At 46.3% G+C, this 17571-nt stretch overlaps 1 protein-coding gene across 6 annotated transcripts in view; it reads right to left on the bottom strand.

Annotated features, from left to right (window-relative positions):
* The window catches only part of SEPTIN6 (septin 6), a 79259-nt gene that overhangs the window by 25080 nt on the left and 36608 nt on the right, over nt 1–17571 (bottom strand). For all 6 annotated transcript variants that reach the window (XR_010319636.1, XM_064277538.1, XM_064277539.1 and 3 more), the window contains exons 4-5: nt 12706–12892; nt 8269–8430 (exon numbers count right to left, since the gene is read on the bottom strand). Coding sequence is in view for 5 of the 6 variants with exons in the window: in XM_064277538.1 (XP_064133608.1) it covers nt 8269–8430; nt 12706–12892 (349 nt within the window). In the remaining variant the exon portion in view is untranslated. The remainder of the gene's footprint in view (nt 1–8268; nt 8431–12705; nt 12893–17571) is intronic.

Genomic DNA, 17571 nt, shown 5'->3' on the forward strand with positions numbered 1-17571 from the left:
ACCAAGGGAAGATTGACGACAAGGACCTTCCTCCCAAAGCTGACAGAGAGAGAAAGCCTTCCCCTGGAGCTGTCACCCTGAATTCAGACTTCTAGCCTCCTAGACTGTGAGAGAATAAATTTCTGTCTGTTAAAGCCATCCACTTGTGGTATTTCTGTTATAGCAGCACTAGATAACTAAGACACTTCCCTTACAACTGATTGGTTGATCACATCATGGAGGATGGCTACATCATTACATAACTACCAAATTACATTATTACATAACTGCCAACTACATCATTATATAACTGCCAAACCACTGAGAATCATGGCCCAGCCAAATTGACGCACAAGCTTAACCATCATACAGGGGTATGAGCTTGGCGGCTTGCAAGGGAAAATGAGGAGCTTGTTTAGTGTTTTTTACTAGCTGAAAGGTTGGAGTGTCAAATCCACTCAGAGGCATCTTGGAGGACAGGCCTGGAGATTTGTTTCTGAAAGGTCACAGCCTTGAAAAACCCTATGGAGCAGTTCTACTATGCACACATGAGGTCGCCATGAGTGAGAATTGACTCGACGTAACTAACAACTACAGGCCTGGCTGACCGAGGCTCTGTGTATCAGAGAAGAGGCTGCCTCCGACAGGCAAGCTGGGGCCTGAGAAATGCTCACAGCACCTTGTTCCTTCCACAGAGAGCTGGCCAGGTTATAAGTACTGTGTCCCCCCTCAAAAAAGCCAAACCCACTGCCGTCTGGTTGATTCTGACTCAAAGCAACCCAGAATGCAGCAGTGCAGCAGCTGGTGGTCTTGATTGCCAACCTTGCAGCTAGCAGTTGATTGCTTTAACCACCACGCCACCAGGGCTCCTTAAGTACTTTGTCAGCACTGGCCAAATAGAACCACTGAATAAATATTGTTTACAAACCAGGTGGCCCTGGATGCAGCTTAATCCCAAAGGGCTTTATGCTGACAGGTAAGAAGCCCACTGGATCAAGCTTTCCTAGCCTGCTTGAAGAAACAGGCCTACAGGCCTTAGTCCCAGGTATTTGACCCATTTGGTCATCTATCCGTTCTACAAATATTTACTGAGCTCCTACTGCGTGCTCGGCATTCAGAATACAAAATTGAAAAAGTGCAGAAACTGCCCCTGGAGAGTGCACAGCCTGGTGGGGGAGAACGACGTGCTGACAGTAACAGTAAGATCAGGAGCATAAACAGGGGCTCACAGGCTACAGAACGCAGAGGACGGGGCAACCAACTTGCTGGGAAGTCAAAGACGCCTTCACAGAGTAGGCAGGAGCAATTGCAGCAACAGCGTTAGTGGCTATAGAAGTAGTATTAGCAGCAGCAACAATTTATTAAGCACCTGTTCGCTGTGAGTCGGAATCTACTCAATGGCAGTGGGTTTTTAGTGGGTATGTACCAAGTGTTTGACATTGCGTTATCACATTGAATCTTTACAACAACGCTATGAGGTAGGTACGTACTCTTGATTTTTAAAGAAATTATTTAATTTCTTTTGTTGTTGTTGAAAACCAGCAGAACATATACCAATTCAACAATTCTCAACAATGTGCAATTCAGTGACACTGATTATATTCTTCGAGTTGTGCCACCGTCCTCACTCTCCATTTCCGAATTGTCCCTCCCCCACTGACATAAACTCACTGCCCCTGAGCTTCCTATCTAAACTTTCCGGTTGCTGTTGTCAATTTGACCCCATAAAGATAGATCTTAAAAGAGCACAATGCTCAAGGCAGACATTCTTTACTAGTTAAGCTAAACTAGTACTTGCTTTTAAGACTTCAGGGGATATTTTTGGTTTAAGGCTTAAAAATTATCTCAGGGAAATGGTTTTGGGGGATCATCTAGCCTCAGTGGCTCTAAAAATTCTGGATTTCATGAGAATTTGAGATTCCGTTCTGCATTTGTCTCCTTTTGATCAGGATTCTTCTATTGAATCTTTGATCAAAATGCTCAGTAATGGCAGCCAGGCATGGTACCTGTAAACTCCACTGCAGTCAAGTTGATTCTGATTCATAACGACCCCATCTATGACAGAACAGAACTGCCCCGTAGGGTTTCCAAGGTTGTAAATCTTTCTGGAAGCAGACTGCCCCATCTTTCTCCTGCAGAGAGGCTGGTGAGTTTGAACAGCCAACCTTTTGGTTAGCAGTGGGCCACTTTAACCACTGTGCCACCAGGGCTCCTCTTGCCAGGCACTGTAAAACAAAACCAAACCTGTGGCCATTGAGTCTCTTCGGACTCATAGTGACCCTACATGACAGAGTAGAAATGTCCCATAGGATTTCCAGCGAATGGGTGGTAGATTCAAATTGCCAACCTTTTGGTTAGCAGCCAAACTCTTAACCACTGTGCCACCAGGGTAGGTACTCTTATTATTCCCATTTTATAGATAAGGAAATTGATGCCCAAAAGGGCTAAGTGACTTGCCAACAGGCACACAATTATAAGTGGCAGAGCTGGGTGTGGAGTTCAGGTCTCACTGACTTCAAAGTCCACACCTTGATGGTTTTCTGCTCCCGTTTAGGGGATGTGAACAGCAGACGAGGCAATCCCTTGAAACCCTGAGGTGACCTGGTTGTGCAAGCCCAGAGTATGAAATGCAGTCCACCTCTGGGAAAACCCACAGCAAATCTGTTTTATTTGTTGTTTATTTAATCTGCATGTTGCTCTAACAGCCAATCCTTCCTCTCCATTTTCTTCTAGATCTGCACCACAAGAATGTTCTTTGAAGTGGAAAAAACACAGGACTTAATAGAAGCTCAGCTCCAGGATATCCATCCATTCATCCCCCACGGTGTCTGGCTGTCTGGGTAGAGCTGCTCTGCCTCCACCCGCTCTCAGCTGTTCCAGGCTATCACCTCAGCTGCTTCCTCTCCACCTTCCCACTCCCCTGAATGTCCCTGAAATAGGGATGTAGGAAAGAGGATGTAGGGGTGGGGATGCGAATGTTTCGGCAGCCCTAGTAGATGGAAAGGAGCCCTGGTGGCACAATGATTAAGCACTTGGCTGCTAACCAAAAGGTTGGTGGTTCAAACCCACCCAGTGGCTGCTCAGGAGAAAGACCTGGCAGTCTGCTCCCATAAAGATTACAGCCTAGAAAACCCTATGGGGCAGTTCTGCTCTGTCACGTGGGGTCGCTAGGAGTCAGAATTGACTCGATGGCACCTGACAGTGACAACGATAACAGTAGATGGATGATCAAGAGGGTAATTGGGCACGCAACAATGGGTTATTAGGTGAATTCCTGAAAGCTAGCCAGCTTTGTTGGGAGGGGTCGTCTGGGCACAATTCATTCCCATTCAGGGACCTAAGACATATAGGGAGCCTCAAATCTACCCCCAAACACTTTTGGGGAATATGTTTTCCCTCCTGCAGAGATCCCAGAACGTCAGCCACATGACATGAAAGAGCCAAGGGCCAGTGACTGCAGAGGGCTAGTCTGATGGAGGTGAGAAAGAGAAACCTCATTGTCCCTTTTGCGCTCATCCTTGGCTCTCGGCTGAAATTGGCGGAGAAGCAAGGCATGTGAAATGGGAGCTGTTTCTTAGGGCTCCAGAAGAAAGGAGAAAAACAGATCCCAAGAAGAAAATAAAGGCATAAAAATGTCAGTATCCCCTTATTATTTTTATCTCCAAGAGACATTGTCCATTAGAATGACAGGGTCACTTGCTTCCTCTCCTCCTCAAGCTGCTGTCGTTTTATTTTTAACTCCCTGCTCAAAAACATACAGCCCCCGCCCAGCTGGCGTCAGAGGGCTCCCAGGACCTCCCAGGGCCCGCTCCTTTGCAACTGGCATCAAAGTCTGCTCTCAGAATAAGCAGATACAAGGACGTCATTTCTGAGTGCTCCCAGTCAGATTTCATTTTATTCTCATAACAGCCTTGTTGTTGTTGGGTGCTGTCGAGCCAATTCTGACTCACAGTGACCCCATGTGACAGAGTACAACTGCCCCACAGGGTTTTCTAGGCTGTTATATTTACAGGAGCAGATACCACCCCCCAAAAAAAATCCTTTATCGTGGAGCCGATTCCAACTCATAGAGACCCCATGTGACAGAGTAGAACTGCCCCATAGGGTTTCCAAGGCTGTAATCTTTATGCGAGCAGACTGCCACATCTCTCTCCTGCGGGGCAGCTGGTGGGCTCAAACCACTGATCTTTCAGTTAGCAGTTGAGGGCTTAACCACTGCACCACCAGGACTCCTTTTACAGGAGCAGATAGCCTTGTCTTTCTCCCGAGGAGCAGGTGGGTGGGTTCAAACTGCCAACTTTTGAGTTAGCAGCTGAACGCTTAACCGTTTTGCCACCAGAGCTCCTTCATAGAGCAGTTGTTATAAACCCCATTTGTAAAGTGGGAGAATTAGGGTACAGAGAGGCTAAGCGAGTTGCCCAGGTCTCTAACTCTCATGCTCAGACCTTCCCCAGGAGCAGCTAGGACACTGTGCTCTAGCTGCCAGCTTCCCTCAGGGCTGCCTGTGCTCTGCTTCCTAATAAATGGCATGTGGTGGAAGTCAGCTACCCATAAAGGGCAGGACATCACAGGGATCTGGCTCTGGCCCTTTTTTCCTCTGCTCTGGAGAGACAGATAATTGTGATAGAATGGAGCCGAGCCAAGCAGGGATAGAATAACCCCCTCAGCATCACCACGCTCCCAGGTCTTACCCACAGGATCCAAATCTGAGGCCTTTTTCAAGTCCCTGCAGGAGCCTGATGGGGGTGAAACCATGTGAGTCCAGAGCAGAGTTGCTGACAGATGCAAGGCAGTGCCGCTGATGAAACACGGACAGGCTCCTAAAAGGAGCCTCTGTAGCTCTCCCACCCAGGAGACCTCTGATAGGCATCCCCAGATGTCAGACTCTTCTACTCTCAGAAAATTCCAGAGATAGTCTCAAGCTTCCTCTTGGGAGTCTTTTCCCAGATTCACTGTTTTCTGTCTTGTGTCTCCCTTCAATTCCTCTCAGTGTTTGATGACCTATTTGGCATGACTTGTTTTATTCTGGTTCCACCACATTCATTATGCTTTGCAGGTTACATGATTGTCCTCCTCAGCCTGGTGAAATAGACACTGTGAAGACCCTTTATTCCTCATCTTAATGATATCCAGATTGGGTTTGGCTTCCTCCAGGGTGGACAGTATCTCCCGCTTGTGCTGCCAGTTATGCTCGCGTCCCCCCACCCCATTTCAGGCTGCTACGGGAGACTGAGAAAGAAGGTTGCCTGATTCTCTTTCAAGTCACCCGCTGGTGGTTCCTGCAAAAGTGTATGCAAACCATGGGACGAGCACTGATGACTAAAGAGAAGGGATGGCCTTGTGCCTGTGGGTCTCCCTGTGACCCCACTGGTAACTCCTGTACTCTCACTAGGCCCAAATGCCAAATGAACTGGCCTTGATGGGGACCAAACCAAGACCTCACTGGTGACCCACAACTGAGCTAACTAGGCCCTATTCCATGGTCCCTGGCCATGGGTTGAGCCATACAAAGAATAACATTAAATAACTCTACAACCTTGAGAGACATTAGAACATGGGTTGAAAGTAGCATGCAACCAGACCTCTCACTCCCTTCTCTTGCCCCTCCATCTGAATAAGGTTTTTCAGAGCCACCCAGAAGCCAAGGGGGCAGCCAAGACCTCATTACTCCATTACTCAATTTCCCGCCATGAAAATTCCTAGTGATGAGTGCCGGGATGGCTGCACAGTCTTCTCCTCTTAGGCAAGAGGTCTCTTCCACTTCTTCCAATCTAATTCCCAGGACAATTGGCTGGGGTGGCTGAGGCTGTGGGGTTGGAGTTAAATTCAGAATTGAAAGGCCAGCACACATTCCTTCTACCATCCAAGCCCAGGTCTCTGATGATGCAGCTTCATACACCATGGTTTGTCCAAAGACTTGGAGGTCTTTTGACACAGTTGTTCCTGTGGCAGACGGGCTAAGCAATTCTGTATATATACTTCATAGCAGCAATTCCCCATCCTTTCCCCCATCGCAACACGCGTAACACAGCATTCACATGCAACACCCGCTCCTCCCACAGCATCCCTAATTCCAGGCACAGTACCTGTGAAGTCACCCCCTTTTTTTCCTATCAAAACAGCACGGTGGAACGCAAGAGAACTGAGTGGTGAGTGATGTTTATTACAGGGATAACTCTGAATCCACTTAAATTAATTTTTTAAAAAGTGAAACACTGGCAAACTTTGGACTATTATGAGTAGCAAAGGACCCATAACCCCTTAGAAGCCCATCAGGACACACAGGGGTGCCAAAACAGCACAGTTAAGAACTGCTGCTTTATAGCATGGGACGTTTCCAACCTTGAGGCCAAGCCTACCCTAGGCTCAAGCAGAAGGGCAGAGCTGAGCTGAGAGCAGAGCCCAGGAATGTTGTCAACTCCCTAATCCACAATGTAGTGAGATGTAGTTTTGAGTGACACCTTGAAATGGTTGAGAACACGCTTCTTGTTGTTGTTAGTTGCTGTCTAGTTGGCCCCAACTCATGGCGACCCCAAGTACAATGGAATGAAACGCTGCCGGGTCCTGAGCCATGATCCCCATGATCAGTTGTGATTCGGACCATTGTAATCCATAGAGTTTTCATCAGCTGATTTTTGGAAGTAGAGAGCCAGGCCTTTCTTCCTAGTCTATTGTGGTCAGCATCATAGCAACACATAAGCCTCCACTGACAGATGGGTAGTGGCTGTGCGTGAGGTGCACTGGCCAGGAATCAAAGCCAGGTCTCCCACACAGAAGGCAAGAAGTCTACCACTGAACCACCAATACCTCGAAAACTCGCTTGGTCTCTATTTATTCTTAGCAAAGCAAACCACAAGCCTGAGAGCCGCTTGATGACTTAGAGACCCAGAGTCTGGAAGGTATCTATGAGGGTTGGTGTTCTGAGGTGACTAGACATCGGTGCCAGTGATACCCAAACAACACTTCTCTCTAGGCTCCCATTTCTCTGTCGACTAGGTACCCTTTCCGGTTTTCTTATCATAACAAAGCCTATTTCCAGTCAAAATACCCTGACTGCTTCAGAGGGTAAGCACTCATCCTTTTTTTTTTAAAACGCCCATGACTGGTCAAAGGAGGTATACCCCCACCTACTACAACCACATAGTTTTCCCCTTGGGCCAGATTTGTCCAAGATGATGCCAGACGTCTAATAAACATATCCTGGCCTTGGAAACCCTCTGGGGCAATTCTACTCTGTCCTATAGGCTCACTACGAGTTGGAATTGACTTGATGGCAACGGTCTTGGGCTTGGATCTTCAGTGTGCCTATGGGCAAGACAATGACTTGCTGTCCTGCTAGGCTAATTTGTTGGCCAACTCATAGGAGGTGGCAGCTGATTCTCTAATGATAACTTAGAGGGCAGCGACAGCAGGAACGTTTCTAAAAATGGTTCTTATTACCAGGCTTTCCGGAGTTTGGCTATACCCAGGCATTTATGTCATTAGGAAAAACTGATGCCTCTCGATAGAGAAAAAGAAATCTGTTCCCAAAGCAGAGGCTTTCGTAAAGCTATTAGCTGTCTTTTTGAAATCACAACATCGAAGATTTCACAGCAACAGCATCAACACATTGTGAGGAAGCATGAGGAGATATTTGACTCTCTGCCGTCTTCATTACTCATTCCTCTAGTAGCGGGGAGGAGAGGCAAGATGACAAGTCGTTTTTTTAAATTATTATTATCCATTCGCACTTTATAAAGCAAAGCCTTACCCTGAAATTTAAAAATAGCATCTCTCTAGTGACCAGCAAAATTGGAAACTATAGATCATTTTTCCTCCCAGAGGCAGAAAGCTTGATTATGAGTACAGATGATCCCGGAGTTCCTGAAGCCAGCCAACTTTGTCAGCCTTTCCTTCTTCTGCTGCCTCAGTTGTCCCAGTGTTGTTTTGGTGGGAGACAAAGATCTTCTGCCTTTCTGACAGTCTCACTCGGGCTGTCTGTTCCAGATGAGAGTAACATCAAAGAGAGGTCTGGATTCCCTGCTCCAGGCTCTTTCTGGAGTCAGCCTTTCCCTTTCCCTCTGTTTCCTGTTATTAATCTCTGCATCTCGGGGGCTTCAAAGCAGTCACAGCTAGGAGAGAGGAGCAGTTCGGGTTCTGGATTCTCTCTCACAAATACTTGAGACTCAGAAAATCAAGAGTTGACTACACACGAGATGGATGGGGAGGGTGTTTTACTACTATTTGGTAAATAACAATACTAACGAAGATCAAATGGTCAGAAAGTTGAACCCCTGTGCTCCGACTCACGTTCATGGTTCCATTGATCTCTGCCACCGACTCGTCATCTGTAGGGAATTGGTAGATCTGGACCCCATTGCTGACAAGCTCGCTGGTGATTTTGATTTTGAACTTTGTTAGCTCACTCTTAGAAATGGCATCAGATTTGGCAATGATGGGGATGATGTTCACCTGGGGAAAGGAAGAGCAAAGTGGGGTCAGTGTTGGTAACTTGCACCTGAAAGAAGCATGACCTAGAACTTCCACCAGTTGCCAGTGGGAACAGCTCAACCCAGTGATCTAGGACTGGGCCACTTCCATAGCCAAGTAGCAATGTAATAAACAACATTGAGTGCTTATTATTCGCTGGGCACTAAACTAAGTGCTTTAGATGGATTAAGGTGATTAATCCCGACAATAACCCTCCCAGGAGGTATTATTTACCACTATTTTGCCAATGAGAAAATGAGGCACAGAGAGGTTAAGTAATTTGTCCAAGGCCACAGAGCATGTAAATACCAGAACTGGAATTCAAATCCAAGTTCAGCCTTATTCCTAAGCCCATGGCCTTAATCATGATGCTATCTACCAGCTCAGATCCAAATTGACAAGCTATGGCAAGATGTCAAGGTCACTGCTTGGGTGATAGGAAACAGAAAGATGACGGCTGGGAACCTGTGGTTGACAAGGGAAGAGGTGGCTGCTCTTCGTTAACAGTAAACAGCCCCAACCCATCCAGTCCAGGCTATCCCCAGCCAGGTGTGCCCTGGACCTACAAGGGAGGTGGCAGGGAAGGGAAGCAGGGAGAGTGCTCAGTGAAAGTGTACACCTGGCTCTCTTTCTGGTGACAAACACTGGTTAACCAACCCGCTTAGGTGAAGGAGACTCTCAGTTAGCAATCCAGCCTCAGATGCATACAAAAAAGAGTTATACTGCCTGACTCTCTGACTAATTCCTGGGTAAAGAAAGCAGGTACGATAAAACCTGCGAAAGCCGGAACCTGTGCAAGGCAGAAACCTGTCAGAGAAAAAAAACCAGACCCATTGCCGTCAAGCCAGTTCTGACTCATAGTGACCCTGTAGGACAGAGTAGAAATGCCCCATATGGTTTCCAAAGAGCACAGCTGTAACCTTTAACCACTACACTACCAGGGTTTCCTGTCAGAGAAGGAAAACTCAGATATTTCCCACTAACAGAGAGAGGTAGAAAAGCAGTAAGACTGCACCCTGCAAGAGGTTGAAAACTTCTAGGACCTGGAAAAACAAGGCAGTTTCATCGAGTTCCAGCTCTTACACATTTCACTACATAAATGCCCAATTTCAGAGAGCAAGAGAAAGGCCTAGTGCTGCCCCAAAGTCCCACCCACCTGAACCCTGATGTTTGACATTTCTCCAGGAAAGGACAAGGCCTTTACTGCCATAAGGTGAGGAAACTTGAACTGCACACGCCTTTGTGAGATACAGCTTGGGTACCCAGGGAGAGCACAGTCATTCCTGCCAGCAAATTCCCATAGGGTGGCATGAATGGGGCTCAGGCCCTGGGCTCTGAAAGGGGAGTCTGGGAGCTCCAGACTTGGAGGACAAACCCTGCCTCCTTCACACTTTGGCTTAGGCTCCATTATGGACTGAATTGTCTTGCCCCAAAATATGTGTTGGAATTCTAACCCCTATACCTGCTTGGAAAGAGGGTTTTCTTTATTATGCTAATGAGCCCATATTAGTGTAGGGTGTGTCCAAAACCTAATCACTTCTGAGTTATAAGGAGCAGCCTAGACACAGAGGCAAGGAAACACAAACTGTGGAAGATGGCTACCACGTGAAGTTCACTGAGGAACCGAGGAAGGCCAGGATGGCAGTTGAGACAAGGATCTCCCCCGACAGCTGACAGAGAGAGAGAGCCTCCCCTATAGCTGGTACTTCTAGCCTCCCAAACTGTGTGAAAATAAATTTCTGCTCTTTAAAGCCACCCACTTGTGGTATTTCCATTACAGCAGCACTAGGAGACCAAGACAAGCTCTAAAGGCTGGTATCACACAGGGCTTCAGGTGCTAGGTCAAGGGAAGATCAGACCTTGGAGGCGCCTCCCTTGAGGTCTTTGGGCAGGGCAAAGCCCTTGCCAAGGTGGTACAGTCAGTAGAGCAAATTCTCCTTGTTGCTTTTTACCACACCGTCATCTGTACGTCATGAACATACATCAAACGCTGCTTACTTAACCCAGCCTGCTCACCAGGCTGCCATCCACGTGGCTCGCTGCTGCTCTATACGGAGAAGCCAGGGCATGGCAACATTTCAAAGGCAGCCTATTACACATGGGCAGTGAGCTCATTGCTGCAAAAAAATGAATACTTGCTCCTATTTTTGTTATTGCTGAAATACAGTTAGAGTGGATGTGCTACTAAAAGAAAATACCTTGGAGCTAGAGAGGCCTAGGTTCAAACCCTAGCCCAGGCTCAGTTTCCTCATATGTGAAATGGGAATAATAATGTGAAACAATAATAGTATTCTCCACACGGGATTGTTGGGAGGATGTGTTGTGGATTGAATTGTGTCCCTCAGAAAGATATGTTCATGCTGTAACCCCCAGAAATAGGGTCTTTGCCGATGTAATCAGGTTAGGATGAGCTCATACTGCATTAGAGTGGGCTCAATACCAATGACTGGTGTCCTTACCAGGACAGGGTAGCCCGGACACACAGACATACAGGGAGAACGCCACGTGATGACAGAGGCCGAGACTGAAACGATGTATTACAACGCAAGGACCGCCAAGGATTGCCGCCAATCACCAGAAGCTAGGGAAGAGGCAGGGAAGGGCTCTTCCTTAGAGCCTTAGGAGAGAGCATGGCCCTGCCAACACCTTGATTTCAGACTTCTAGTCTCCAGAACTGTTGAAAGAATAATTTCTGTTGTTTTAAGCCTCCCAGCCTGTGGTACTTTGTTATGGCAGCCCTAGGAAACTAAGGCAGGATGACATAAAATAACACATATCGAGTACTCATCACAGTGCCTAGCATATACTAAGTGTTAGGGGAAAAGGTTTGCATGCTTGTGATTAAGCATTTTAAAGAATCCTGTGGTCAATTCTTTTGTACAGCAAATAATCCTTCTTTTACATGCAGAATCCATGTCTAATTTATATATGGTGTGGATTTGCTTTTTTTTTTTTTTTTTAGTTTCTCTTAAAGCGAGGTATGCCTGATTCCCACGGCCATCTTTCTCAGGCATAGAGGCAATGTAACATGGTGCCGCAGATCTGGGCTGGAATCTAGGCTCTGCCAGTAGCTAGCTGTATGACCATGGGCAAGTCCCTTAACCTCTTGGAGCCTCAGTTTTCTGTAAAATGGGGATGATAATGGTGCTTACCTCACAAGGTTGTTGTGAGGGTTCAGTGACATATTCCTCAAGCTACTTAGCACAGTGCTGGCATATATTGAGAGTTTAACAAATATTAGCTGTTCTTATAAAAATATTATTGATAATAAGAATAACAACTTTCAAAGTTACATTTGCATGTTTGATTCTAGTACAAAAACAAAAAATGAACCTGTTGGGTGGAGTCAATTCTGATTCACGGGGACCCCATGTGTTATAGAGTAGAACTGCTCCATAGGGTTTTCTTGGCTGTAATCAAGGGAGGCAGATCACCAGGCCTTCCTTCTGTGGTACTGCTGGGTGGGTACAAACCTCCAACCTTTAGGTTTGTAAAAGCTCCAAACCAAACCCATTGCTGTCAAGTTGATTCTGACTCATAGTGACTTCATAAGACAGAGTAGAAAAGTCCCATAGGATTTCCAAGCCTGTAATTTTTACGGAAGCAGACTGCCACATCTTTCTTCCATGGAACAGCTTGTGGGTTTGAACCACCAACCTTTCGATTAGCAGCCAAGCGCTTAACCACTGTGCCAGCAGGACTCTGCTTTAGGTTAGTAGTCCAGCATAATCCATTTGCACCACTTAAGGACCTGGATTCTAGTATGGGCCAGTTAATATTGGGACAAAGAAAGAACAGTTTTCTGTTACCACAGCCTACTCTAGACCTAGACTGCCATCTTGTTTGCATACACCTTTATTCCCAAGTGGCATCAGGGCAGAGATAGCTCAGGGCAAACCCACCCCTCCAAAAAATCAAATCAAATCTCATAGCAACCCTATAGGACAGAATAGAACCGCCCCTTATAGGTTTCCAAGGAGCACCTAGTGGATTTGAACTGCCAACCTTTTGGTTAGCAGCCATAACTCTTAACCACTATGCAACCAGGGTTTCCAAGGAAAACAGACCACAAAGCATATGTTGCAGGTGCTAGATCAATGACATCATCTTTATGGAGGGCTAGGGAGTGATGGAGAGGACGAGGATGCCACAAAAGCTCTCCTAGAACCGGGCAGCTCTTACAAAAGAGCAGTAAGACTGAGTGAGGCCTACTTGCCCAGACTCCCTCACGCCCTGCCCCCATCTCCATCTCTGTACCTTACTATCCAGCTTCTTCATGGTTACTAGGTCCAGAGACTTCAGGGAATGACCAGTGGGGGCAATGAAGTACAAGCAGGCGTGGATGCGGGAGTCGTGATAGGTGTGCAGCACTCTACGGATCTTCAGCTCCTCCTGCAGGTAGGCCTCGAACTGGGCATCGATGAATTCCACGATGGGCTTGTAGCTAAAGGGGTGGGGAAGAAAATGGCCGGACCACTTCGAAAATCTGGTTTTTGACCCATCTTTTTTGGATATTGAAAATGCCTTCTGTAATCTGGCCCTCCCCATTCAGCTACATTGCTCCATCTCCCTCAGTGGCCCTCCAATCCTGTCAGGCTGGCTACCACCTTGGTCCTCACATGAGCCAAACTTATGGCCATCTGTTCAGCATCACCCTGCAATGTCCAATTCTCTCTCCTTATCCCCACCTGCCCTCCCAAACCTCAGGACTCAGTTTAATGCCCACCTCCTCCATACAGCCTTCCCCAGTTATTTCAGAAATTCCTTTTGTGACCCAGGAGCATTGAGAAAAATGGTATTGACATTTTGATCAAAGATGCTATAGAAGAATCCCAATCAAAAGGGGGAAAATGCAGAACAAAATTTCAAATTCTCATGGAATTCAGAATTTCTGGAGCAATGGAGACTTGGATGAACCCCCAAAACTATTGCCCTGAGATAATCTTTAAACTTTAAACCAAAAATATCCCCTGAAGTCTTCTTAAAACCAAACAATATTTTAGCTTAACTAGTAAAGAATGTCTGCCTTGAGCACTGTGATGGTTAAAGTTGTGTGTCAACTTGGCTGGGCCATGATTCATAGTGTTTTGGCAGTTATTTAATAATATAATTTCGCAGTTATGTAATGATGTAGTCATCATCCATGATGTGATCAACCAATCAGTTGTAAGGGAAGTTTCCTTGGGGATGTGGTCTGCATCCAATATATATATGGACATTCTGGCAAAGCTGGCTTCCTTGCTCTGAATCCATCATCATCTGACCTCCAGTTCTTGGGACTTAAACCAGCGGCTTGCTGTATTGCCTGCGAATCTCGGTATTTGTTGGCCTCCACAGCCTGTGAGCCAGCAGCCTGCCATCTTACCTGCTAATCTTGGATTCGTCAGCCCCTACAGATACACATATACACTTCATTTGCTTCTCTAGAGAACCCAGTGTTAAGACAAACATTATGCTCTTTTATGGTCTATCTATATGGGATCAATTGACAACAAACAACTTGAAAGATGACATAGGAACCTTAGTCAGCAATTAGTTTATGTTAATGGCGGAGAAACAACTCAGAAAAGGAGGGTGAGAATGGTTGCACAACTTGAAGAATGTAATCAATGTCACTGAATTGTACATATAGAAATTGTCGAATTGGCTGTGTATATTCTTAACAACAACAACAAAAATACAATTCGTTATTTTAAAAAAGAAAAGAAAAATATGGTATTGGATTGCTCACGGTTGCCTCACAAGGATTAGGGTTACCTCACAATAAACTGTATCTTCCTGAAAGACAAAGAGTGTGAGGGGCACTTCCCTATGCCCCAACCCAGTGTTGATCTCTCCGACAGGATCTGTCTTCCTTTTGGCTGATAAACTCTTCCAGGCTGGGCCATGTCTTTCCTTTATGTATCTCCCCCGACAGTGCCTAGTATGCCAGGTGGGCACACAGTGGTGGTCACGACCTCTTTTTCAGACTGCTGGGAAATCTTGCTCTGGGTTTTGCTCAGTCTTCCTGGGTTTAAGGAGAGCTCCCTACTCAGCTCTTAATGTCCAGATATTTTTCTCTCCTTCCATGCAGGAGACCAGGGTTCAATTCCCAGCCAATACACCTAATGCACAGCCACCACTCGTGTGTCAGTAGAGGCTTGCGTGTTGCTAGGATGTTAAACAGGTTTCCGCAGAGCTTCCAGGCTAAGATGGACTAGGAGGGAAGGCCTGGCAACCTATTTTTGAAAATGAGCCAATGAAACTCTATGGATCACAAAGGTCCACTGATCCGCAACCTATGTTGCGGATGTCACAGGGATGTCATAGGACCTGGCAGTGTTTCCTTCTGTTGCAGATGGGGTCGCCATGAGTTGGGACTGACTCCACAGCTGCCAACAACATTTGTCCCAAGGTTGTGACTTTAGAATCTAAGAATTCAGGCAAAGGCACATGCACACATGTACCCCAGCTCCTGAGTCTCCATGCACAGCCCCCACTGTGGCCTCCAAGTACTGCCAGGGATTCTTAAACAAGCAGCCCTCTGCTCTCCTACCTGTCTTGGGCTGCCCAGGGCAGCTCCCATCTCTCCCTGCCTGCCCTTCCACACATGAGCTCTTCCTGCCACTCCTTCAGCCTCTTTCTGCTCTAACTAGGTCAGATGAGCTTCAGAGCCCTGCCTCTGTTTTCATTTCCCTTGTGGATCCGCAGCCTCTCCATCTGAGGGGTGTCTGCCCTTTGGGTTAGAAGAGGTTCATTATCTGGACCTGGGTCAGTAAGTGTTCAGATACCACTGCCAGAAGGGAACATGATCAAAGGAGGAGCTGGACCCAACCAATGCCTCCTACCTGCACCAGGACCCACCCTGAGCCTTTTTGAAAGCTCCCCCTCACAGAGAAGGGGGAAATCGTGTTTAAAAGAGAATCACAGAATCTCAGATTCTGAGAGCTGCACACGTAGGAGAAAGCCAGGTGCAGGGCATCTCTGGAGCTCCAGAGAACAATCTAAAAATATAGTCTTTCTTTCTTCCTTTGATCCTGCTGAGCCAAACATTGTTCTGAAGGGTAATTGCATCAAAGAACCTCTTGGTTCCAGAGATCCTTAGAAAATTCCTGAAGAATCGGGAATGAGGTTGAGAGATGCATCTCCAGTGGCATCACTAGGTGGGGTGCAGGGAATGCGGACCACACAGAATGATACTGTCAGAGGGGGTGACACCAAAATGACTGTCTATAAATTTTTTGTGCAGTATTTCAACAAAAATTTATTATTTTTTATCAAAATATCCCTGTAGTTAGTCATACCAACAAAATTTTTTTTCATAGGCCCAGCATACATGTATCAATATACCTACTACGAGCCTAAAACTCTGTGCCAATTTACTTTTTGAACTTTCTAATGTGCTCAGGTCAGAGCTGTCATTATTACCCAATTACAATGACACTTCGAATCATGTGGTTTCATCCGCACGTGCTACAAGGCACTGTTGCTTTTGTTGCTGCCAGGTGTTTTTATAGGCAGTGATTTTGTCAACATTTCTGGTGTTTTGGCTATAATACTGTGATAATTAGCATGGGGAGGTGGACACCGTGAGTTACTGCACTGGGTGACACCAACCCTAGTGACGCCACTGAAGCTTAGCAACCTTCAGAAGCTCCACCCACTTCAGCCACCTACACATCTTATCATCAGTCAGACCAGTTCCACCCAAGAAATCCTAAATTACACCCCACTATCTGACCACAAACTCTCATCTTTCCAGCTTTTTTTGCCTTCAATCCTTCCAAACCTGATCTTTCACCTCATAGAGACTTCTGGCGCCTCAACATCTCCATTATCTCACAGGATATCAGCCTCTTCCTGGTCTTATCTTCTCCTCTGCCCAGGCTGAACCCCACGACTGATCATCTGAACCATTCTTGTATCAACGCCCTCATCTCCATGCACCTCTCTTTCCACCCTACTTACTCAGCAAAATTCCTGTCCTGGATAAATTCCAGGAGTTTCTTTCTCTGTCCTATACCACTGCTGCTGAAGTTGGCTAGAAGCAATCACCAAACTATGGGTCTCGACACCATTATGAATGCCTCCAAACTCAAATGGGCCTTTGAAGCAACAAGATAGTCCCTTTAGTTGGCCTTGATTAGCTCCCTTCCCATTGCCTCATTGGACCATTCCAAACCTTCACCACTTTTCTCAAGATCCAAAACTTATCCATGATCCCTTCACTCTCACAAGATGGTCTTACCTCCTACTTTACCAACGAAATTAAGATCACCAAGCTCACACTACCTCAACTTCCTGCACTTTAAAAATGAACCAACCCTTCCCTGTTTCCCTCTAATTTCTCAAATCTGCCCCATCCTCTCTATCCTCGCAGGTTCTGTTCCTGTTGAAGCCCTCATCATCTCTCCCACCCTCCAAAAAACTTTGCCCCTGATCCCCGAGTATACTTCTTTGTTGTTTTTGTTAGATCCTGTCGAGTTGGTTCTGCCGCATGGCAACCCCATGCACAACCGGATCAGACCATTATGATCTGTAGGGATTTCATTGGCTGATTTCTCAGAGGTAGACCGCCAGGTGTTTATTCCTAGTCTGTCTTAGTCTGGAAGCTTCACGGAAACTTCTTCAGCATCATAGCAACAGGGAAGCCTCCACTGACAGACAGGTGGTGGTTGTGCATGAAGTGCGTTGGCCAGGAATTGAGCACGAGTCTGGTGGCAAAGTGGTTAAGAGCTTGGCTGCTAAACAAAAGGTCAATGGTTCAAATCCACCAGCCGCTCCTTGGAAACCCTATGGAACAGTTCTCCTCTCTCCTGTAGGATCACTGTCAGAATCAACTGGACTGCAATGAGTTTCTCCCACACGAAAGGCCAGAATTTTACCACTGAACCGCCAACGCTTCCTGTATCCCTCTAGACACTGCCTTATCTCTCTTTTTCCCAGCTCACACACGCTTCTTAAATGAGCTGTCTATACCCACTTTGTCTCTTTCCTTTTTTAAAATTTCATTCTTTTTCATTTATTTTTAATTAGGCAAGCAGTGCATGTATATGGTCTTCCCAACTCAGAGGTAACCACTATTTTCAGTTTGTTGATTATTCTCTGAGACTTTTTTCTATGGATTTATATACAGAAAAAAAT

Source organism: Loxodonta africana, chromosome X, assembly GCF_030014295.1.
Source record: "Loxodonta africana isolate mLoxAfr1 chromosome X, mLoxAfr1.hap2, whole genome shotgun sequence".
In the NCBI taxonomy this organism is placed as follows: Eukaryota; Metazoa; Chordata; class Mammalia; order Proboscidea; family Elephantidae; genus Loxodonta; species Loxodonta africana.